Below are 25,635 nucleotides of genomic sequence, written 5' to 3'. Positions count from 1 at the left end.
ACGGTTTTTAGCTAACAACGGGGAAATCAACTCCCAACGACTCTCGAAGGATTGACATCATAAAAGGACTGGGCAAGTTTTAACCCGTCTTTCTCTCAAACCAAAACGCTGCAGCTTGAACGAACTAAAAGTGACTTTTATATTTCCATCGGACAATACATTATCCCCTAGACAACGATAGAGCTATTTCTATTTGATTATTATTATACCCGCACTTTTAGATTTAGTATTGATGACGTATACTATCTGTATGTTTGCATTGATATTATTTTGTGTATTTTTATCAATAAATACTGTTAAAAATAGTACCATCAGACTTCAACGGACCTCTCTATCTTTGCTGGTAAGTGACCCAGTTACGGGGTACGTAACACAACAAAGCCATCAGTTCCATAATCCAAGTCATGTAACATATAACATAAAAAGAATTGGTCCCAACACAGACCCCTGTGGAACACCAATAGTCATTGGCAGCCAACCAGAAAATGCTCCTTTCATTCCCACTCGTTGCCTCCTGCCAACCAGCCACAGCTTTATCCCTATAATACCATGGGCTCATAGCTTGTTAACTAGCCTTATGTGTGACACCTTGTCAAAGACCTCCTGAAAATCCAAGTACACAACATTAACCAATTCTCCCTTATCTGGCCTGCTACATATTTCTTCAAAGAATTCCAAGATTTGTCAGACAAGATTTTCCCTTGAGGAAACCATGCTGACTATGGCCTTTTTTATCATGTATTTCCAAGTACCCCAAGATCACATCCTTAATAATTGACTTCAACTTCTTCCTAACCACCCAGGTCAGACTAACTGGTCTATGGTTTCCTTTCTTCTGCCTTTCTCCCTTCTTGGAGTGACATTTACAGTTTTCCATTCTTGGGGAACTATTCCAAAATCTAATGGTTCCTGAAAGATCATTACTAATGCCTCCATGATCTAAACAACCACCTCTTTCAGAATTCAGGGGAGTACACCATCTGATCCAGGTGACTTATCTGCCTTCAGACCTTTCAGTTTCCTAAGAACCTTCTATCTAGTAATGATAACTTCACACACTTCAAAATGTCTGACATCTGGAGTTTCCACCATACTGCTCGTGTCATAGTCTTCGACTATGAAGACTGATGCAAAATACTTCCACCATTTCTTTGTCCCCCATTACCACCTTTCCAGCATCGTTTTCCAGTGGTCAGGTATCCACTCTCGCCTCTCTTTTACACTTCATATATCTGAAGAAACTCGTGGTGTCCTCTTTAATATTATCAGCTAGCTTACTTTCTATTCCATCTTTTCCTTTTTAATGACATTTTTAGCTGTCTTCTGTTGGTATTTAAAAGCTTCCCAATCTTCGAACTTCCCAGTATTTTTTGCTCTATTATATGCCCTTTCTTTGGCTTTTATGTCAGCTTTGACTTCTCTTGTTAGCCACGGTTATGTCATCTGGCCTTTGGAATACTTCTCCCTCTTTGGAATGTATATATCCTATGCCTTCCAAATTGCTTCCAGAAATTCCAGCCATTGCTACTCTGCTATCATCCCTGTCAGAGTTATTTTCCAATCAATTGTGACCAACTCGCTCTCATGCCTCTGTAATTCCCTTTACTCCACTGTAAAATGAATACATCTGAATTTAGCTTCTCCTGCTCGAATTTCAGGGTGAATTTGATCATATTATGATCACTTTCCCCAAGGGTTCTTTTACCTTAAGCTCTCTAATTAATTCTGGCTCATTGCATAACACCCAATCCAGAATAGTTGATCCCCTGACAAGCTTAATCACAAGCTGTTCTAAAAGACCATCTCATAGGCACTCTAGAAATTCCCCCTCCTGGAATCTAGTAGCAACCTGATTTTCTCAATCTGCCGGCATATTGAAACCCCCCATCCCCCATAGCTATTGTAGCATTGCTCTTTTAGTAAGCATTTTCAATGTCCTGTTGTAAGTTGTAGACTACATCCTTACTACTGTTTGGGGGTCTGTATACAACTCTCATCAGGATCTTTTTTACCCTTGCAGTTTCTTAGCTCTATCAACAATAATTCAACACCTTCTGACCCTATGTCACCTCTTTCTAACGAATTTTACCAACAGAACAAAACCACCTCCTCTGTCCTTTCAATACAATGTGTATTCTTGGACATTGAACTCCCAGCTATAATCTTATTTCAGCCATGATTCAGTGATACCTACAAGATCATACCTGCCAATCTGCAACACTGCTACAAGTTCATCTACCTTGTTCTGTATTCTGCACGCATTCACATAAAACACCTTCACTCCTGTATCCAGCCCTTTCGATTTTGTCCACCTTTTACAAGGCAACTTATCCTGTTGACTGTAATTTTGCCCTATCATCAGCCTTTTGAAAACCAGCTGCCTCATCTTCAGTACTATCATCCACCTTTCCTAAGACACTTCATGCAATGAAATATATGCAGCTCAGAACACTAGTTGCCCCATGCTCAACCTTTTGATTCCTAACTTTGTTCAAAATCTTACCAATACCTGCCTCCACAACCTCTCCATTTATTATACTAGCACTCTGGTTCCCATCCTCCTGTAGCTTTAATTTAAACCCCACTGTGCAACATTAACAACCTTCCAGCTGGGATATGAGTTTATGAGGAAGCTTTGACTGATTTAAAATTATCAATCAATTTGGAAGAGAATTCTAAATATCTACAGCACTCTGAATAGAAGTGCTTCCTAAATAAACTGTTCAAAAGGCCTGACTCTTGATCTTAAACTATGCACCCAATCCTAAAATTCAGAAATAATGTGATTTAATTTACCTGACCTCTTCTCCCTCGATACCTTGAAAACACCAGTCAAATCAGCCATTAATCTTTCAAATGTGAATTTTCTTTCATAGGAAATTCAGCATTTGTTCATGTAATCTCTACGCCTAATTTATAGTAAGCTTTTCATCACCGATCCTAATTTCTTTTTCTGTAACACTATACTGTGACAAATGTTGTTTTGAGCAACCAGTTCAAAGTAAATTTATTATCAAAGTGCCTTGAGATTTGTTTTCTTGCAGGTATTTACAGGTAAAAAAGAAATGCAAAGACTGACAAGCAACGAATGTGCAAAAGGATTCAAACTGCGTAAATAAAAAGACAATACTGAGAACACAACTTGTGACGCATTCTTGAAAATTAGTCAGTTGATCACAGAATCAGTTCAGAGTAGTGGCAGTCATGTAGTGGCCAGTCACGTGCCTTATTGTTCCTGAACCTGGTGGTGTGGGACTTAAGGCTTCTGTACCTCCTGTCCAATGGCAGTACCAAACAGAGAGCATGACCTGCATTGTGGGCATCCTTAATGATGGGTGCTGGCATTTTTTGGCTGTTTTTCATGTAAGTGTGCTCAGTGTTGAGGAGACTTTTATCTGTGATGGAATCACAAACACTAGAAAATCTGCAGATACTGGAAATCAAAGCAAAACACGCAAAATGTTGAAGGAACTCAGCACACCGGGCAGCAATTATGCGAAAGAGTAAACATTCAATGTTTCAGGTTCTGCTGAAGGGTCTCGACCCAAAATGTCAACTATTTACTCTTTTCCATAGATGCTGCCTGGCCTGCTCAATTCCTCCAGCATTTTGTGTGTTGCTTTCACCTGTGATGGACCGGGTTGCATCCATCACTTTCCATTCCTTGGCATTCATGTTTCCACACCAGGCTGTGATAAAACCAGTCACAATACTGTCCATTGTGCATCTATAGATATTCATGTTAACAGCTTTCTATAAATTTGCAATGTTTTAGTTTTATATTGTCAACATGATAGGTCAGTCATTTTCTAGTATTTGTGCTTGTGTGTTTAATCTCTCTTTTGTTCATTTTAGAGCACTGCACTAATAGAGGAAATTAAAACCTTTGCAGGTGAAGATCATTTATCAGAGTGGGTCCAGTCTTTTTGGGCATAGAAGAAACTGCATTTGCTCTCCTGAGTACAGAAATGAGGAAAGCCTGCACAAACCAATATTGATTTCCTGCAGAATATGACTTAATTAAAGTTTTCTAAATGTTATGGGAGAAGTGGTAGGATGGATCAACTTCCACTGCTTGAGGAGTATAGGATTTGCAGTGGTCTCCAATTTTAAACAAAGCGCTCAGCAGTGAAGTTAGAAAGCACATCTAAACACAGATGGAAGAAATTTGAAGTTTGTTCAGTCAATTGATAATTTTAAATCAGAGATAAAATTCCAAAATCAAAGTGCAAACGTTTTCTCTTTACATAGTTCATCAAGTAGAGTGACTTGTTCAGAATTGGTAGGTGTCATGTCACGAGATTAGACTGGATCTGATTCAGTTGATCATAGAACATAGGAGCAGAATTTGGCCACCTGGCCCATTGAGTCTGCTCTGCTATTCCATCATGGCTGTCACTGCACTTTCCTGCTTCTCCTCATAACCTTTGAGACCCTGATTAATTAAAGGCTTATTAACCTCTGCCTTATATATAACCAATACTTGGCCTGCACAGCCACCTGTGGCAATGAATCCAAACACATAGACATCCTTCTACTCTGAGGCTGTGCCTTCTGGTCCTAGACTCCCCCACTTAGGAAACATCCTCTCCATAACCACTCTGTCTAGGTCTTTCAATATTCGATAGGTTCAATGAGATCCACCTTCGTTCTTCTAAACTTCAGTAAGTACAGGCTCAGAGCCATCAAACACTCCTCATATGTTAACACTTTCCTTCCTGTAATTATTCTTATGAACCTCCTCTAGACCATCTTCGATGCCAGCCCAGAACTGCTCACAATATTCCGAGTGGTCTGACCAATGCCTTATAATGCCTGAATATTACATCCTTGCTCTTAAATTCTAGTCCTCTCAAAATGAATGCTAATGGTGCATTTGCCTTCCTCACCATTGACTCAACCTGCAACTTAACCTGTAGTTAATTCTGAGCGAAGACTCCCCAGTTCCATTGCACCTCTGAATTTTGAATTTTCTCCCCATTTTGATATTAGTTCACACCTTTATTCCTTCTGCCAAACTGTATGACCATACACTTCCCTACACTGTGTTCCACCTGTCACTACTTTGCCCATTTTTCCAATCTGTCTAAGTCCTGCAAATTCCCTGCTTCCTCAACACTACCTGCCCCTCCACCTACCATCATATCCTCCACTTGGCCACAAACCTATCAGTCTGTTACTCAAATCACTGACATATAATGTGAAGGGAAGCAGTCATATCACCAATGCCTGCAGAACGCCACTAGTCACTGGCAACCAACCAGAAAAGGCCTTTTTTATTCCCACTCTTTGCATCCTGCCATTCAGCCAACCTTCTATCCATGCTAGTACTTTTCCTGTAATACCATGGGGTATTATCTTGTTAAGCAATATCTTTCCAACCACTGAAGTCAGGCTAACTAGCCTACAATTTCCTTTCTTCTGTGCAACTTCAATCCTATACTAAAGTGAATCTAATCATTCAACTGGTGTATCAACTCACTCAAGGAAGTCCACCACATATTCTCTGGAATAATAAATATTAGCTTTAGCAGGAATGTCAATAACGAACGTATAAGTTATTGACCCTAACAGATCTTGTCTGCAAAGATCCATTTCTTGAATGTTCTCCTTAATGATCTCCTTACATTGTCCTCGAATTTACCTTCATCCTTTCTTGTTCCAACTCCTACACATCTGGTGGACAACCAATAGCTCCTCCAATGCTCCACTACCTGTTTCAAAGTTTCAAGACTACCTTTCACCAACCCACTACACTTGCAGTTACATGTTCATATATGAATTACCTGAGCAATCAGGGTGCTAATTGCACTCTATAAATTCAGGTCTTCATCACAAACTTAAAAGAGAGTTAGATGGGTGCTTGAAAAATAGAAAGCTAAATGTGTGAGGACTGTAGTGATGATGATTCATAGAGGAAACCTGGTTCTCTACTGCAATGTTCCATTCTATCAGATCCAGGGAACATTATTGAAATCCCATCTAAAACTAGCCATCCTCCTTCCTAATGGTTTCCTTGTAACTAATTTTAACAAACTTTGTAACTAGCTGTCGAGGTTTTGCTGGCTGCTTGCTCTCTCTTGGCATTATGGGGCTGCAAAAAGAAGAGCCATCAGGACCATCACCGACGCAAGAAAATTGGCAGATGCTGGCGATCCAAAGCAGCACACACAAAATGCTGGAGGAATTCTGCAGGCAAGGCAGCATCACGGTCGACTTTCAGAGTTAACACTTCAGGTTGATGACCTCCCGACAACCCCTTGCCTGTTACTGTAAAGGTCTGGCTACAGGAAATAGAGGGAGAGCAGAGGGAGAAGCGGGTAGACACCAAAAGCAAAATTAGCAAGAGCAAACTACTAGTGATTACCTTTGAATACATTGGAAAGAAGGTAAAGTTCTCTGTGCTGGACAAAGGTTACCTCCACCTTAATTAAGAACTCATTGTAAAGTCAAAAGTGGTGAGTCAGATGCAAACACTAACAGAAGACAAGGCAGTGGAATGTAAATACTGTAATATTAACAACGAAAGTCCAGATAACATAATTCACCTCATATTATGTCTTGCCTGGCTTTCTGAAATAGAGCTCCTTGTGTTCTGTAATTAATTTGCTAGATCCAATCCACCATGATGCAATAGCACAAAGCAATCATAGCAGCTGAATTTTGCAATGTTTATGAACAGTGAGCATTAGGATGACTGTTGGGTGCCTTTTTCAGTGCCAGAATGAGGGAGTGGGCACTTGCTCAGGAGGGTCTCCTTCACGCTGTTTCAATAACTATGAAAAATAAAAATACTGAGATGCGAGATGTTCATTAACAAAATTGAAATGCTTCAAAAACTCAGCAGGCCAGGCAGTATCCATAGTTAATAGTTCAAACTGATCATTTTTTATCAAAACTTTTATTTTGCTTGGACTTTGTATTCAGGATATCTAAGATGGATATCTAATTTCTTAGATAAGATAAATGGAAACCTCTCCTGAACAACACACATACAAAATGAGCAGAGCAGCTATAGTTGGAGTGACCATTTTGTGAGCAGACAGTGTTAGAGTCGTCAGGCTTTGGCTCAACAGGCACAGGTAGAATTTAAGTTTGAGAAGTTAGAGGCATAAGTTAGAGGATGGTAGTTCAGGCAGTGGAATGCTCTCCTGTGAGATGTGGGTTTGCAGAATACCTAATGGTCTTCCTGATAACTACATCTGCAGGAAGTTCACCCAACTTCAGGTCCTGCTCTGACAAGGTCAAGGAATTGCATCTGGAGCCGGATGAACTCAACATCATCTGGGTGGCTGAAAACTTCATAGATGAGTCTTTTACTGAGGTGGTCGCACCCAGAGTGCAGGCTTCAGGTAGTAGATGGGTGACCACCAGGAGAAGTAAAGGGAGTAAGCAATTCCCTGTGGCCATTCCCCTCACCAATAAGTATGCCTCTTTGGATACTGCTGGGGGTGATGACCTATCAGGACACAGCAGCAGTAGCCAGGCCAGTGGCACTTTTGCAGGCTCCAAGACTCAGTAGGGAATGATAAAGTCAGGCACAGTGGTAGTAATAGGAGACTCAATAGTTATGGGAACAGTCAGAAAATTCTGTGGCTGTGAAAGAGGAGTCAGGATGGTGTATTTCCTCCAAGGTGCTAGGGTCCAGGATGTCTCAGGGAGGCTGCAGAAGATTCTCAAGAGAGAGGGTGAGCAGTCAGACGTCATGGTGCACATTGGCACTAATGACATAGGTAGAAAGGAGGGACAGGTCCTGTGCAGTGAGTATAGGGAGTTAGGGAAAGGGTTGAAGAACAGAACCTCCAAGGTAATAATCTCTGGATTACTCCTAGTGCCGCATGCTAGTCAGGGCAGGAATAAGATAATTGTGCAGATGAATGTGTGGCTAAGGAAGTGGTGCTGGGGCAGAGAATCACTGAGTTGTGGCAGAAAGATGATTATAGCTGAGAGCTTAACATCCAAGGATACACATTGTATTGAAAGGACATTCAGGTAGGCAGAGGGGGTGGTACGACTGTATTGGTAAAAAATTAAATTAAATCCTTAGAAACAGGTGTCATAGGTTTGGAAGATGTAGAATACTTGTAGATAGAGTTAAGAAACAGTGAGGGTAAAAAAGACCCTGTTGAGAATAATATACAGAACCCCGAACAGAAGCTAGGATATAGGATATAATTTCAATGGGAAATAGAAAAGGCATGTAATTAGGGTAATGTTACGATAGTCATGGGGGATTTCAATATGCAGGCAGATTGGGAAAATCAGATTGGTGCTGTATCCCAAGATGGAGAATTTGCAGAATCCGTACAAGGTAGTTGTTTAATGCAGCTTGTGATTAAGCCCACTAGCAGAAAGGCAATTCTGGATTGGGTATTGTGGAATGAACTGGATTTGATTAGGAAGCTTAAAGTAAAAGAACCCTTGGAGGCAGTGACCAGAATACGATAGAATTCACCCTTCAGTTTGAGGGGGAGAAAATAAAGTCAGACGTATCAGTATTACAGTGGAGTAAAGGGAATTAAAGAGGCATGGGAGAGGAGCTGATGGGAAGGGGACATGAGCAGGGATGACAGCAGTTTCTGGGGGCAATTCAGAAGATGCAGGGAAATTACATCCCAAATAAGAGTTATTCTAAGGGAGGATGAGGCAACCATGGCTGACAAGGGAAATCAAAACACCATAAAAGCAAAAGAAAGGCCATGTAAGAGAGCAAAAATTAGTGGGAAGTTAAAGGATTTGGAAGCTCCTAAAGATCAACGAAAGGTAATTAAACAAAACATGGAAGAAAATATGAAGGTAAGCTAGCCAAAATATTAAAGAGAATACCAAAGTTTTTTTCAAAAATATGAAGTGTAAAAGAGAGACAAGAGTAGATATTGGGCCACTGGGCATGAAGAAATGGTGGACAAACTTAATAAGTTCACTGTGCAAGACTGAAAGATGTAGTTGGAAGAATGGTTCTGAAAAAGGCAGCTGAAGAGATTGTGGAGGGATTCTTTTAACAACTTCTAGATTCTAGAATGGTTCCGGAGTACTGGAAAATTACAAATGTCTCTTTATTCTTTAAGAAGGGAGGGAGGCAGAAGAAAGGAAATTATAGGCCAGTTAACCTGACTTCAGTAGTTGGTAAAATGTTGGTGTCTATTACTAAAGGTGAATTTTCAGGGTGCTTAGAGGCGCATCATAAAATAGGTCAAAGGTTTCCTTAATGAGGAAATTTTGCTTGACAGATCTGTTGAAATTCTTCTTCTTCTTGTTCTTCTTCTTCTATTTCCGGCAGTTTAGAAGCATCTAGGCATATTACTGCCCACACGAGGAAATCTGCAGATGCTGGAAATTCAAACAAGAACATACACAAAATGCTGGTGGAACGCAGCAGGCCAGGCAGCATCTATAGGAGAAGCACTGTCGACGTTTCGGGCCGAGACCTGACTAAGAGTCTGACAGTGCTTCTCCTATAGATGCTGCCTGGCCTGCTGTGTTCCACCAGCATTTTGTGTGTGTTGATATTACTGCCCACTGCAGGATGTACCCCATTGAAATTCTTTGAGGAAATAACAGGCAGGATAGACAAAGAAGAGTCAGTGGATGCATTTATTTGGATTTTCAGAAGACCTTTGACAAGGTGCTGCACATGAGGCTGCTTAATAAGAAGAGCCCATAGTATTAAAGAAAATATGCTAGAATGGATAGAAGATTGGCTAACTAGCAGAAGGCAAAGTGTCAAAATAAAGACAGCCTATTCTGGATGGCTGCTAGTAACAAGTGGTATTCTGCAGGGGTTGGCAATGGGACCACTTCTGTTTATATTATATGTCAACGGTTTGGATGATAGAATTGATAGCCAAGTTTGCAGATGATACAAAGATAGTTGGAGCAGCAGCTAGTGCTGAGACAGCAAGGAGTCTGCAGAAGGACTTGGACAGATTGGAAGAATAAGCAAAGAAGTGCCGGGTGGAATATAGTGTAGGGAAGTGTATGATCATGCACTTTAGTAGAAGGAATAAAGAAACGGGGGGAGAAAATCACATTTCAGAAGAACAAGAAGGCTTTGGAGTCCTTATGCAGGATCTTCTAATGGTTAATTTGCGGGTTGAGTCAGTGGTAAGGATGGCAAATGCAATATTACCATTCATTTCAAACAGACTGGAATATGAGAACAAGATGCTGAGGCTTTATAAGCCACTGGTGAGCCTCACTTGGAATACTGTGAACAGTTTTGGGCTCCTTATCTCAGAAAATATGTGCTGGCATTGGAGAGGGTCCAGAGAAGGTTTCTAGGAATGATTCCAGGAACTTAAGAGTTAATGTATGCAAAGTGTTTGATGGCTCTGGGCTTGTACTCACTGGAGTGTAGAAGAATGAGGGAGTATCTCATTCAAACCTATCAAATATTGAAAGGTCTGGATAGAGTGATATGGAGTTGTTTCCTATAGTGGGGGAGTCTAGAGGGCACAGCCTCAGATTAGAGGGATGTCCATTTTGAACAGATTTAAGGAAGAATTTCTGTAGCTACAAGGTGGTGAATCTGTGGAATTCATTGTCATGGACAGCTGTGGAGGTCAAGTCATTGGGTATATTTGAAGCAGAGGTTGATAGATTTTTGATTTGTCAGGGCAGAAGGCAGGAGAATGGGGTTGAAAAAGACAATAAATCAGCCATAATGGAATGGTGCAGTAGACTTGATGGGCCAAATGGCCTTATTCTGATCTTATGTCTTATAGTCTTATCAGGGAGCATCCAGAGTGAGGAATAAACAGTTGATATGTCTGGCTTTCCATCAGGACTACAAAGGAAGGGGAGAAGGGGAAACATCTCCTGCCTTGTTATACATTTCCAAGAAAAATTATTATCAAACTAATTCAGTGTAGTTACTGAATGGAAACTTGAAAACTACATAGAATAGCTATTATATACATCAATCACAAATGCTGAGATCAGGGAACACATCGACACAGTCTGAAAACCAGGTACAGTAATGACTTTGTAGAAAGTGAGCTTACTATTCATCCAATAAATGCACTCCAGGAGGGATCATGACAGTAAGCTATTGCGAAGATCAGCTACTAAACCAATTCAGATAACTATTTCAAGTAAATCTCATCAAATTGAACAAATCAAGGAATTCCTGAGGAGCATCAACTGTTTATTCCCCTCCATTGATGTTGCCTGACTTGCTGAATTCTTCCAGTATTTTGTGCATGTTGCATAAGATTCCCAGCATCTACAAAATCTGGTGTTCATGAAATTGTCCAAAGTGAATTTTTTTATTTCCTTCATTGTCTAAAATTTTCACCATTTGTTCCTCATCCTAACCAACAAAATAACCCTTAAAATAAGTGTGTGTCAAAGTGCACTACATTACTTCTGTTTTTCTGTACTAAGATCTAAACATGATGGCATGGACTATGATTATAAAGATATCATTTATTACTGGAGAACTGAAAAGAGTGTGGTTCACGTACACAATAGGTCTAATTTGGAATTTAGAATGGAATGATTTGATGTAAATCTTTTTTATTCATCTCCTGATCTCTAGATCTCAGGTATCCAATACATGAGAAGATTATGTGCCAAAAGGGGTCTTCTAGAGGTTGTTTTGTTAGGATAACATATGAGAACAGCATCAGTCCATCCTTGAATACCAGCTTCTTTTAGGGGAGTCACCAAACATCTGGTAAAAGACCTGATGAGTTTAGGTTATGTAACAGCAACTATGGCACTGTATAAAAGTATGTAGCTTTATATATGTTACTTGTGATCCAGATATGATTACACCGATGTTGCTATCTACTGTCAACCACTGAAATTCAAACAACTACCTCATCCACAGTAAAATAAATCCCAGTCCATCTGTTGTTGAAATTAAGATCCACATCTAAGCTCACTCTAGACTTGTTTATTCCCATACTCCATAACCCATCCCTCACCCTTTCCTCTCACTGGAATCTTCTATGACCAAGCTCAACAAGAACTATGGTTCATTTCTTAACTTGTTCCAGCTCCTAGTCATCCTTTGCTGTCACGTTCACTGATCTGCTTTGCATCCTGACCAAAATTGGGATTGTAAAACATTATACTTCAGTGGATTAAATCCAGCACTCCCACCAACTCCCCATCTCTATAGTTCTATCACACATACAGTAAGACTCCCAAATTCTCGCATGTCTTTAAATTCTGACATCCAGCACTTGCCTGAAATTTATGACTCCACCATTTCAAAGTAAATTTATTATCGATGTACATATATGTCACCATATATAACGCTGAGATTTCAATGTCTTGCAAATATTCATGGTAGAACACAGAAATATAACAAAATCAATGAAAAATTACACACAAAGATCATCAAGCAACCAATATGAAATTGTATATTGAAGAGTCAATTGTAGTTTTGCTTATAGTTTTCTTAAATCTCAACTCTCAAAATTCCACTCTAATCGTTCCCAATCTCCCTAAAAAGTTTAACTCTTTGAACAAACATTCAGTCAATAGTTATATCAATTCTTAGTTCTGTGTACCATTTACTTTGATGGTTCTCCTGTGAGACCGTTTTGCTCTGATAAAGATTTAGTATAAATTACTGATGTTAGATTGTAAGTAGTAATCCAAAAATAAAGCAAGCAAAATAAACAATGGTCCATAAACTTACCAACAATGATGTCTGATGTGTTACAGAACAATTGAATGCAAGGGTCATTCTCCAGAGTACACTGATCTTGGGATATCCAAAGTGAAACTAAAACAAAGAATTCTACAACTCACCTTCTCAGTATTATTTATTATTTTTTATATTTGCACATTGGTTTGTTAATATTTCTTTGTGTATAGTTTTTCATTAGAGATGTGCTTAGGAAAAGAGAGTTAGAATGCATGGTAATTATGGGAAAGATTGAAGGGACGAAAGCGAGAGGAAGGCAAAGACAAATGATGATGGAGACAGCAGCCAGAAAAATGGAAATGAATACCAATGAATTGATCCACTTATCCTGAAACAAGTGTGTGTGGGCCATGGTAGTCAAACCTCAGTCTGGGCATGGCACCTGATGATGATGAAGTACAGTTTTTCATTGATTCTAGTCTATTCCTTTGTTCTACTGTGAATGCCTGCAGGGAAATTAATCTCAAGGTTGCATATGATGATATATATTTACTTTAATAATAAATTTACATTGAACTTTGAACATTGAAAATTCTATAAATGATTTTGATATCTTCACTGAAAGTAGATCTTCCTTGATTAGTAATAGGAATATTATGGATTACCTAGGTTTGAAACAGTGGCAATCATTTTAGTAAAGTTGCTCTCACAATGTTGATGGGGAAGGTTCTCCTGGAATTGGACCCAGGAAAGATAAAGGACCAGTGATATACAGTATCTCCATGACTAGATAGTGTACTGGTTAGTGGTGAAACTTTTAAATAGCTGTGTTTCCAATTGCCTAACACTTTTGTCCTTTTAACAGTAAACATAATGAGTCTGGGAGGAGTTGTTGGAATAGTCTGAGTAAGTAACTGCAGAGAATCTTTTAAGGAGATAAATATCACAGTCACTGTGCAACACTAGTGGAGGAATTGAAAGAAGAGTTGTAGAGTCCTTTGTTTTAGTTTCTCTTTGGATACCCCAAAATCAGTATGGACAAGGGAAGCAAGGGAAGCACAGGAACAATTACAGGACTGCTTTGAATTGGTGGACTGGACTATATTCAGGGACTCATCTTTGAATCTGGATGAGTATGCTGCAGTTGTTACCGACTTCATTAAAACCTGTGTGGGTGAGTGTGTGCCTACAAACACTTACTGTGCATTCTCAAACCAAAAGCTGTGATGAACCAGGAGGTACATCGTCTCCTGAAGGCTAGATCTGTGGCATTCAAGTATGACAACCCAGGTCTGTACCAGAAAACCAGGTATGATTTGCGAAGGGCTATTTCAAGGGCAAGGAGACAATTTTGAATGAAGTTGGGAGCAACACCAAATGTACAACAACTCTGGCAGGGTTTGCAAGACATTACTTCCTACAAAGTGAAACCCAATAGTATGAATGGCAGCAATGCTTCACTACCAGATGAATTCAATGCTTTGAAGGGGAGAATATAATCACAGCTGTGAAGATCCCTACTGAACCTGGTGACCCTGTGATCTCTGTCTCAGAGGCCGATGTTAGGTTGTCTTTAAAGAGAGTGAACCCTCGCAAGGCAGAAGGTCCCGACTGAATACCTGGTAACACTCTGAAAACCTGTGCCAACCAGCTAGCGGGAGTATTCACAGACATTTTCAACCTCTTACTGCTGCGGGCAGAAGTTCCCACTTGCTTCAAAAAGGCAACACTTATACCAATGCCTAAGGAGAATAATGTGAGCTGCCTTAATAATTATTGTACAGTAGGACTCACATCTACAGTGATGAAATGCTTTGAGAAGTTGGTCATGACTAGACTGAACTCCTGCCTCAGCAAGGACCTGGACCCATTAAAATTTGCCTATTGCCACAATAGGTCAATGGCAGATGCAACCTCAATGGCTCTTCACACAGCCTTAGACCACCTAGACAACAACAACACCTACGTCAGGATGCTGTTCTTTGACTATAGCTCAGCATTTAATACCATCATTCCCACAATCCTGACTGAGAAGTTACAGAACCTGGGCCTCTGTACCTCCCTCTGCAATTGGATTCTTGACTTCCTAACTGGAAGACCACAATCTGTGCGGATAGGTGATAATATCTCCTCCTCACCGATGATCAACACTGGTGCACCTTAGAGATGTGTGCTTAGTCCACTGCGCTACTCTCTATGTATCCATGACTGTGTGGCTAGGCATAGCTCAAATACCATCTATAAATTTGCTGATGATACAACCATTGTTGGTAGAATCTCAGATGAAGACGAGAGGGTATACAGGAGCGAGATATGCCAACTAGTGGAGAGGTGTCGCAGCAACAAACTTGCACTCAACATTAGTAAAACGAAAGAGCTGATTGTGGACTTCAGGAAGGAAGACACACCGATCCTCATAGAGGGATCAGAAATGGAGAGAGTGAGCAGTTTCAAGTTCCTGGGTGCCAGGATCTCTGAGGACCTAAGCTGGTCCCAACTTATCGATGCAGTTATAAACAAGGCAAGACAGTAACTATGCTTGATTAAGAGTTTGAAGAGATTTAGAATGTCAACAAAAACACTCAAAATCTTCTATTTATGTACCAGGGAGAGAGCATTTACTTATTTATTTATTTTCTTCTTCTATATTATGTATTGCATTGAACTGCCACTGCTAAGTTAACAAATTTCACAAACACATGCTGGTGATAATAAACCTGATTCTGATTCTGAAAGTTTAGGGTGGTGAATAGGGCACCAATCAAGTGGGCTACATTGGCAAGCATATCATACTCTCCTTGTGCTTTGTAGAATGGTGGAAAGGCTTTGAGATGTCTGTAGGTGTATCAGCTACAGCAGGTTACTCAGTCTGATGATCTGTTTGCACTGCTGGGGTGTAATGTGGTTAATCCTTTTGAGTTACTACTCTGTGAACACAACAGGATGTTAATTGCAATGCCATTGAACATCAAGAGTAAATGGTTAATGTCACTCTTGGTAAAAGTCAAAGTTGAGTTTATTGTCATATGCCATGGAAATGTAGGCACAGGTGCAATGAAGAACTTACTTGTAGCACGTAGTAGAGATGGTCATTGCCTGGAACTTGTGTGGCAGGAGAGTCATTTCTCTTGTAACATTCCATGCTTAACTGTTGTCTAGGTCCTGTTTCATGCCAGCATGGACAACTTCATCTGCTGGAAAGCTGCGAATGGAAATGGCATTGTTTAATCAATTGTAAAGTTTAGACCTTATGAAGGAAGGGGCGTAATTGATGAAGCATTAGAAGATAGTTGGGGCTGGGACAATGCGCTGAAGAACTCCTTATGTCCTGCGACTGGGCTGATTGGCCAATGCCCACCCACCCTCCAACCTTTTCCTTTATAAAGCTGTGCCGTCAATTGTCAAAGCAGTTATGACTTAATTTCACACTTACCTGGTCTCAATGTCCTTCTCAGTCAAATGCAAGATGAAGGACAGGAGCTGTCAGTTTCACCTCACTCCCCTCCACCCAGAGTTCAGCTTATTGCACTAATGCATTGATGAGGTGTAAAGCCATTTGCAACAACTGAAGTTAATACAAAGCTGGTGCTCTTTGACACCATTGATCACATTGCCAACAATTCAGTAGAGAATGATGAGCCAATAATTAATTATATTGGATTTATCCAGTTTTTTTGTACAAGAAATGGACATGGTGGTATAATTTTTCTAATCTCCAAGTCAAAAATTAGCTATATTAGCTTTACTTGTCAAATCGAAACATTTAGAGAAATGTGTTGTTTTGCATCAGTGGACAACATAGAGTCCAAGAATTGTGCTGGGGACAACCTGCAAGTGTTGCAATGCTTGCAACACCAACATAGATGTTCACAACTCACTAACCCATATCCTAACTGTGAATGTGTGCCCACATGGTGATGGGGATAAGAACCCAATTGATAATTCAGTTCAATTCATTTCAAGTTTAATTGTCCATCAATAACCCTCGGAGACGGGAGGCGAACGATAGGCTTTTATTAGCAGCAAAACGGAGCACAGCATCTCGGAGACTGAGGGGGGAGCAGTGCCTTCAACCGTCTTTATACAGGGGTCTGTGGGAGGAGCCACAGGAGCAGTCAGCAGAGAGGCGTGTCCAGACAGGTATACATAGTTTACCACATACCCATACATGAATATTCATGAATACAGCCAAATGAGGACAACATTACTCCTGGACCAAGGTGCAAAACACAATACCAACAGTCACACACAGCACAAAGCACATATAGCACATACAAGATAGCAAGCCCATGTAAGATATAGCCACTCAGAACAAAAGTCCAGACCCTGCATCCATGAATGTTGCAGAAATCTGCAGTTGACCACAATAAAGTTTGTCTTCTGCCGAGCGAATACTGGGGGTGGGGACAGCACCAACTCTAGCCTGGATGCCACATCACACCACCCCTGGTGGAGCGCACCATTTCCAATGCCTCTCTGCTGGTGGCTGTAAACAGGTGACACTACAGCTTGAGACCTAGTCCTTGCTACAACCAAGGACACAGTTCCCCCGCCGTCTGCCCCTGCGGTCCGCCAGTAAATCAGTGAATCAGACTTGTAGCTCGCACATTAACAATATCCAAAAGTCAAGTCAAGTCAAGTCAAGTCACGTTTATTGTCATTTCGACCATAACTGCTGGTACAGTGCATAGTAAAAATGAGACACCGTTTTTCAGGACCATGGTGTTACATGACACAGTACAAAACCTAGACTGAACTACGTAAAAAAAAACAACACAGAGAAAGCTACACTAGACTACAGACCTACACTGGACTGCATAAAGTGCACAAAAACAGTGCAGGCATTACAATAAATAATAAACAGGACAATAGGGCAAGGTGTCAGTCCAGGCTTTGGGTATTAAGGAGTCTGATAGCTTGGGGGAAGAAACTGTTACATAGTCTGGTCGTGAGAGCCCGAATGCTTCAGAGCCTTTTCCCAGATGGCAGGAGGGAGAAGAGATTGTATGAGGGATGCATGGGGTCCTTCATAATGCTATTTCCTTTGCGGATGCAGCGTGTAGTGTAAATGTCCGTGATGGCGGGAAGAGAGACCCCGATGATCTTCTCAACTGACCTCACGATCCACTGCAGGGTCTTGCGATCCAAGCTGGTACAATTTCTGAACCAGGCAGTGATGCAGCTGCTCAGGATGCTCTCAATACAACCCTTGTAGAATGTGATGAGGATGGGGGGTGGGAGATGGACTTTCCTCAGCCTTCGCAAAAAGTAGAGACACTGTTGGGCTTTCTTTGCTATGGAGCTGGTGTTGAGGGATCAGGTGAGATTCTCCGCCAGGTGAACACCAAGAAATTTGGTGCTCTTTACGATCTCTACCGAGGAGCCGTCGATGTTCAGCGGGGAGTGGTCACTCCATGTCCTCCTGAAGTCAATAATCATCTCTTTTGTTTTGTTCACATTAAGAGACAGGTTGTTGGCTCTGCACCAGTCTGTTAGCCGCTGCATCTCCTCTCTGTAAGCTGACACGTTGTTCTTGCTGATGAGACCCACCACGGTCGTGTCATCGGCGAACTTGATGATATGGTTCGAGCTGTGTGTTGCAGCACAGTCGTGGGTCTGCAGAGTGAACAGCAGTGGACTGAGCACGCAACCCTGGGGAGCCCCCGTGCTCAGTGTGATGGTGTTGGAGATGCTGCTCCTGATCCAGTCTGACTGAGGTCTCCAAGTCAGGAAGTCTAGGATCCAGTTTCAGAGGGAGGTGTTCAGGCCCAGTAGGCTCAGCTTTTCAATCAGATTCTGAAGGATGATTGTGTTGAACGCTGAACTGAAGTCTATGAATAGCATCCGAACGTATGTGTCCTTTTTTGTCCAGGTGGGTTAGGGCCAAGTGGGGGGTGGTGGCAATGGCATCATCTGTTGAGTGGTTAGGACGGTATGCCGACTGCAGGGGGTCCAGTGTGGTGGGCAGCAAGGTCTTGATATGCCTCATGACGAGCCTCTCGAAACACTTCATGATGATGGATGTAAGTGCAACGGGACGGTAGTCATTTAGGCAGGACACTGAAGACTTCTTCGGCACAGGGATGATGGTGGTGGTCTTGAAACACATTGAAACGGTGGCGCTGCTCAGGGAAATGCTGAAGATGTCAGTAAGAACATCTGCTAGCTGGTCTGCACATCCTCTGAGCACTCTACCAGTGATGTTGTCTGGTCCAGCAGCCTTCCGTGGGTTGACCCTGCACAGGGTTCTTCTCATGTTGGCCACGGTGAGACACAGCACCTGGTTACTTGTAGGAGGGCTGGACTTCCTTGCCGCCACATCCTGCAATCACAAGAAAAGCAACTAAGATGGTCACTCATTATTAGACTGTACACATCATTTGCATACCGACTCCTCCGAAGCCTCTCTGATGCAATCTGCACCAAGTCCAACTCCTTCAGTTCCTCCAACACCAAGCACTTCACTGATGGGGTAGACCTGCAGCTCCTTAAGTTCTCAATGTCTAGCTGGATCTTGTGATAATAAAAAAATATGTTTATAAAGGACAGTAGCATCTTCTGTTGACCCGCCATCTTATCACAATCGTCTAGCAATTGTGCTGTGCCACCCCATGAAAGTATCATCACTATATTGACACAGCTTCACTAGAAGAACAGCTTCGTAGTTCTGGAACACGTTTTGAGAACAACCTGATTTCAAATTCTTTGACATATCCAATGATTCCAGCTAGTTTATGACATCATTTGTAGTGACCTTAACTGACTGAAGCCTGGATTCGTCAGTTGTGAAAATCTGTAATCTTAAGTCATTCTATTCATTAGATCTTTCTGTGATTTTAGTGACTACCATGACTACCTACATGCAACCATGCCTGGTTCAAGGTTGCAAGAACCATACTGTGATGTCTGCTTTCCAATTGACTGTGAAAGCAGCATGCCATGAAGTGGGCATATTGACCAGCAGAAAAGCTGCTGTGAAAGGTCAACCCATTTGGAAATAATTAACTGCAAAGTAAAATATCACAGATGCTGGAAATCAGAAAATCTGAAAATACTCAACAGACCGGGTAGCACATGTGGAGAAAGACACGTTCATTAACTTGTGGAGAAACATCACTGACTTGAAATATTAGCCACTGTTCCTTTCTCTTCATCTGCTGCTTGAGATGTTCAGAACTTTCAGCCTTCTTCTGTTCTTAATTTGTAAGTTTTTGATTGTGGTTTAAGGAATGAATTCTGAATGCATAATTCCCTAACACCTAAATCCCTTCTCAACACTCCCATCCCTCTACCACCCACTCCTCAGGGATTTTGCAGATTGCTCTGTTTATAGCCATCTCTTACTGCTGCAGCTCAAGGTACTATGAAGCTTGATGAGGATAAAAATTAACCTAAGATAATTGCTGATTGTAGACAAAGTGTTCCTTTCCTGACAAGTGCGTCACAACAGTAGTAAAAAATACAATTGAAGCATTGACCAATTCTTAACTTGTGTAACCTCAAGGTCAGGTGCTATTCTTAAATCTTCTGTGAGAAATGAAGCATAGTATTTTCAGAAATAAAAAGCATTTCTCATTTGACACCTAGAGAGAACAACAAAGGTTTTTCTGGTTGTCTCCAGGAGATATTGGATAATTTTGTTCTGTTTTCCTAATTATCGCCATGATGATGCATCTCAGAAGAATGACTGCCAAAACATAAACTTTCTCTAAACAAATGGTGTCAGCTGGATTAGGAAGGTTATGAAGTTTATGGGCCAAACACTAATAAACAGGGCTAGATTGAATGCGGTGCTTCGCAAGACAAGCTTTTCACTGTATCTTGATACATGTGACAATTATGCCAACCTTGGTTAGCACAGATCATTTAGGTCAAAGGGCCTGTTTCTGTGATGTATAACCCTAAAAATTCCTATGAACTCATCTTTAATTTGTGTTTGAGATTAACTGTATAGATGCAGTAAATGGGATAAGTGCAAGGGGAAAATAGGAAATTAAAAATATGTTAACTGGTTTGAAAGGTGGAAAGAGCTTGTAAGAATCACTATTGGTCTGGTGAACTGAACTTGCCATGTATTTCTATGTGTTGTTTTGTTACAATGATACAAACAGAGACTCTCTCACTCTTGTGGAGTTAACCTTAGCCTCAGAATTTCTGCCCTTTAGCCATGTTGCTTAGGCAATGGCCTTTTTGGAGCAATTTTTAACCAAATGATATTCTGTGCCATTCTTACACAACTCATAATGTCATATTCCTTTATTGCAGAAAGAACAGTGCAAGGGATACATCATTTAGGGGGAATCAGTCTTACTTCAGCTTCTATTGCCACTCATTATTACTCAGCTTCTGGTGGATTTTATTGGTATCATATACACTTTATTCTGCATTGTTATTGTTTTAGCTCAATGCACTGTGTAAAGATCTGATATGTATGAATAGTATTCAAGGTAATCTTTACAATCTATCTTATGTGCATGTGACAATAATTCTTTCCCAAAGATGCTGCCTGGCCAGCATTTTTGTGTGTGTTGCTTTGGATTTCTAGCATCTGTAGACTTTCTCATGCCAATAATAAACAAATATCAATACCAAATTAAATTAAAAGTCTGTTATACTTAATTGGATAAATTTAAATTCCCCTACACATTTTTATTTTATTACATTTTTGAAATCCCTTTAAAATCTCTAACCATGTATAATTTCAGCTGAACATATCTAAATAAGAAAGTGATGTATTTTACAGTGGCATGCAAAAGTTTGAGCACCCCGGTCAAAATTTCTGTTACTGTGAATAGTTAAGTGAGTAGAAGATGAACTGATCTCCAAAAGTCAAAAATTTAAAGATGAAACATTCTTTTCAACATTCTAAGCAAGGTTAGTGTATTATTTTTGTTTTGTACAATTTTAGAGTGAAAAAAGGAAAGGAGCACCAATCAAAAGTTTGGGCACCCAAGAGATTTGAGCTCCCAGATAAATTTTACCAAGGTCTTAGACCTTAATTAGCTTGTTAGTGGCTTGATCACAGTCATCGTTAGGAAAGGCCAGGTGATGCAAATTTCAAAGCTTTATAAATACCCTGACTCCTCACACCTTGTCCCAATAATCAGCAGTTGTGGGCTCCTCAGCACTCTGAAAATTAAAATAAATGATGCTCACAAAGCAGGTGAAGTCTATATGAAGATAGCAAAGTGTTTTTAGTTTGTAATGTAATTAAGAAATGGCAGTTAACAGGAATGGTGGATGTTAAGTTGAGGTCTGGAAGACCAAAAAACCTTTGAGAGAACTGCTTGTAGGATTGCTGGAATGGCAAATCAAAACCCCTGTTTGACTGCAAAAGACTGTGGCGACCCATTTCCTGGCACATCCGAACCGGCTCACAATTAGATAGCCTACGGGGTTTGCGAGCACAGAGCTTTGGAGCCTTTGCGCCACGGGGGGGCAGGTTGAGGGAGGCTTAAAAGTGAGGCTGAGGATTTCGAATAAAGTTTTTTTCCTTTGACTGCAGTTACCGACTCCGTGTCGTAATTTTAGCGCTGCGTGTAGCACACCGCTACAAGACCTTCAGGAAGATTTAGCAAACTCTGGAGTGGTGGTGCACTGTTCTACTGTGCAGCGACACCTGCACAAATATGACCTTCATGGAAGAATCATCAGAAGAAAACCTTTCCTGCATCCTCACCACAAAATTCAATGTCAGAAGTTTGCAAAGGAACATCTAAACAAGCCTGATGTATTTTGGAAACAAATCCTGTGGACTGATGAAGTTAAAATAGAACTTTATGGCCGCAATGAGCAAAGGTATGTTTGGAGAAAAAAGGTGCAGAATTTCATGAAAAGAACACCTCTCCAACTGTTAAGCGTAGGAGTGGATCGATCATGCTTTGGTTTTGTGTTGCAGCCAGTGGCACAGGGAACATTTCACTAGTAGAGGGAAAAATGAATTCAATTAAATACCAGCAAGTTCTGGAAGTAAATATCAAACTGGGGGGGGGGGGGGGGAAGCTGAAGATGAAAAGAAAATGACTTCTACATCAGGATAATGATCCTAAACACACCTCAACATCCACAATGGACTACCACAAGAGCTGCAAGCTGAAGGTTTTGTCATGGCCTCACAGTCCCCTGACCTAAACATCATTGGAAAATCTGTGGATAGATCTCAAAAGAGCAGTGCATGCAAGACGGCCCAAGCTTCTCACAGAACTAGAAGCCTTTTGCAAGGAAGAATGGGTGAAAATCCCCCAAACAAAAATTGAAAGACTCTTAGCTGGCTACAGAAAGTGTTTACAAGCTGTGATACTTGTCAAAAGGGGTGTTACTAAGTACTGACCATGCAGAGCGCCTAAACTTTTGCTTCGGGCCCTTTTCCTTTTTTTGTTATTTTGAAACTGCAAAAGATGGAAATAAAAAAGTAATCTTGCTTAAAATATTAAAGAAATGTGTCATCTTTAACGTTATGCTTTTTGGAAATCTGGTCATCTTTTACTTGCTTAGCTATTCACAGTAACAGAAATTTTAACCAGGGTGCCCAAACCTTTACATGGCACTGTATATATAATAGTGTAAATATGTTTCATCTTTATGGTAACCTTAAAATCATAAAGTTCTGCTAACAGAATTGCAGTGTAGATTCTGATATAAAGTTTAAAACATGGTCCTTCCCAAAGGGCATGTCACTTCATAAATCAGATTATAATTTGTAGATAACTGGGTTAACTTAGTTGGCAAAAGCAGAGTTTTTATTGTTAGGAAGAAAGAGCAAAGTTTAAGGAGGGTGAAGTTAAGAGCTAGAAAGGAGAATAAAGACAAAGAAATTAAATATAAACTCTTCATGTTTACTGGCAAAACATGACCATCAGAACAATGAAGAAACATCTGATGAACAAGCAGAGCAGACTGCACAGCTCAGCATAAAGGAAAGAAATGGGTCTGAGTGAACACTCTACACACCCAACAAAGTGCCTTTTCCAAAAACTCCCTTCTGGAAAGATCTATAGAGCTAATAAAACAAAAACTGCACGCCATCTTATAAGTTTCTTCCCCCAGGCAGTTAATCTGATCAACCATTCTAGTTAGCCATCTCAGCCACGCCCCTCTATATATTACCTCAGTCACTCCACTTCAATCTAAACACTTTTACCATTTTTACAAAGCTGTTTACATTGTAAATATATGCTGGTATTTTCAGTCCTGACTAAGGGTCTCGGCCCAAAATGTCAACAGTGCTTCTCCTCATAGCTGCTGCCTGGTCTGCTGTGTTCCACCAGCATTTTGTGTGTGTTGCTGGTATTTATGCACATTTTATTCCATATCTGCAAGTTTGTTTTTAGGTAATTCTTTATTGTTATAATTGTTGAACATTTTCTGTTATATGTTGTGCCAACACATCACAACAAATTCCTAATGCAATGTAAATGTGTATGTAGGATAAAGTTTATTCATTTACTTAGAGATACATTGAGATAATGTCATCTCCAGTACATGTGTAAAGGAGAACAAAATAATTGTTACTCCAGATCCATGCAGCACAATAAAAACATGATAAGATAAAGAACACAATAAATATGTAATGTGTTGTAAGGTTTTACTGCTAATCTAATGTTCACTGCTGAAGTAACAGTTTCTCTGTAGCAGCAACGTTTGGGTTATGGCTGGAGATAACAGGACTGTGGATGCATGTTAGCCAATCAGGATGTTGTTGCACTGTCTTGTGAATCTGGAAGCAGGTGTTTTTGAGGGTTTTTTGCCGGGGGGAGATGAGGAGAGAAGACACGAATGGAGAGATTTGGTAGAGCGCCAGACGGAGTGGACTTGGATCGAGGGTCTGAAGGGCAGCCACGATCGGAGGAGGTCGATAGGGACTGTTCGGCCTATTGAGTGAGCTCCAACTTTGTGCACAGACTGTTTAATAAGATTTGAGCTCTTTTTTAATATTTCATTTCTCTACTAACCATATAGTCAAAGTAAGAGTTATAAAGCTTAATCATTTAATCACATATTGTATACTGTTTGTTATTGCAGCATACTGATTTGTAACAGGGGACACATTGCGCAGCATCCACGCAAATGAGATTTCTTAAGTTTGGCCGGACAGGGAGTTATCACCCCCTATAGTAATCCACTTGGTGAAGTGAGTGTCACAAATATAAATACATAGAATAACTTATATACATAAACTGATTGTATATCCATAAAGAGACACTAGGTACATGCTTGTCTGTACATAATGTGACTCTGACAGGAAATGACAAAGCAATGGTGGTTGGAGGTGTGGAGTTGTGGGTTAATGGCTGGTGGTGTCAATCAGCCTTAACACTTGGTGAGTTTTGAGTCTGGTGGTGTCGGTGTGGATGCCACACAACCTCCTCCCTGATGGGAGTGGGACAAACAATCCATGAGCAGGGTGGGTGGGATCCTTCATGAAGTTACTGGCCCTTTTACCGGCACCTTTCTGTATATATGTCCTTGATGGTGGGTAGGCTGGTGCTGAAGATGCATTGGGCAGTTTTGACTACCTGTTGTGGAGCCTTCCTGTCCATTGCAGTAGTTTCTATACCAAGCAGTAATGCAGCTCATTAGGATACTGTCTATTGCGCATCTATAGTAGGACGTGATTATTGATGTCCATAGTCTAATTCTTTTCAACCTTGATACCATTTCATCTGTATCATGGGGACCAATCTTCCATTTCTCCAAAATCACTGGCTGTCTGCCCCAGGACTGACATGCAAAAGGGTAAATGTTCACGTCATCAGGTTGGAGGGTACCCAAACAGGATATGAGGTGTTTCTCCAACCTGAGTTTGGCCTCATCATAATTGTAGAGGAGGCCATGGACTGACATGTCAGATGGGAAGTTGAATTGAAATGGGTAGCCACTGAGAGCAAGGGCAGCAAAAGAATTGAGAGAATGTATCAGCAAATATGGTAACTTTACAAAAGAAAACTTGCTGATCCCAGTGACCTTTGAACTGAAAAATAATTCTCAGATTGTATGTAGGATCAGGTTACCTAGTGTTGCTCTTCTAATCCCTA

The 25,635-nt window shown here is 40.7% G+C and overlaps 2 protein-coding genes across 3 annotated transcripts in view; both read right to left on the bottom strand.

Moving 5' to 3' along the window:
* LOC132383602 (uncharacterized) overlaps window positions 1-16,307 on the bottom strand; it is a 75,776-nt gene extending 59,469 nt beyond the window's left edge. Inside the window, exons 1-3 of one of the 2 annotated variants that reach the window (XM_059954792.1) lie at window positions 16,035-16,307; window positions 15,669-15,803; window positions 12,653-12,739 (exon numbers count right to left, since the gene is read on the bottom strand). In XM_059954792.1, the coding sequence (XP_059810775.1) occupies window positions 12,653-12,739; window positions 15,669-15,743 (162 nt within the window). In that variant the 5' untranslated portion in view covers window positions 15,744-15,803; window positions 16,035-16,307. The remainder of the gene's footprint in view (window positions 1-12,652; window positions 12,740-15,668; window positions 15,804-16,034) is intronic. The other variant, XM_059954794.1, reaches the window with a different exon arrangement.
* A 929-nt stretch (window positions 16,308-17,236) lies between these two features.
* Window positions 17,237-25,635, bottom strand: part of LOC132383601 (uncharacterized) — a 75,066-nt gene continuing 66,667 nt past the window's right edge. Inside the window, exon 3 of the mRNA XM_059954788.1 lies at window positions 17,237-18,923. Within this exon, the coding sequence (XP_059810771.1) occupies window positions 18,387-18,923 (537 nt within the window). The 3' untranslated portion in view covers window positions 17,237-18,386. The remainder of the gene's footprint in view (window positions 18,924-25,635) is intronic.

This window comes from Hypanus sabinus, chromosome 30 (assembly GCF_030144855.1).
Source record: "Hypanus sabinus isolate sHypSab1 chromosome 30, sHypSab1.hap1, whole genome shotgun sequence".
NCBI classification, from domain to species: Eukaryota; Metazoa; Chordata; class Chondrichthyes; order Myliobatiformes; family Dasyatidae; genus Hypanus; species Hypanus sabinus.
The sequence above is the reverse complement of the archived record's forward strand: the minus strand, read 5'-3'. Positions and strand labels throughout refer to the sequence as shown.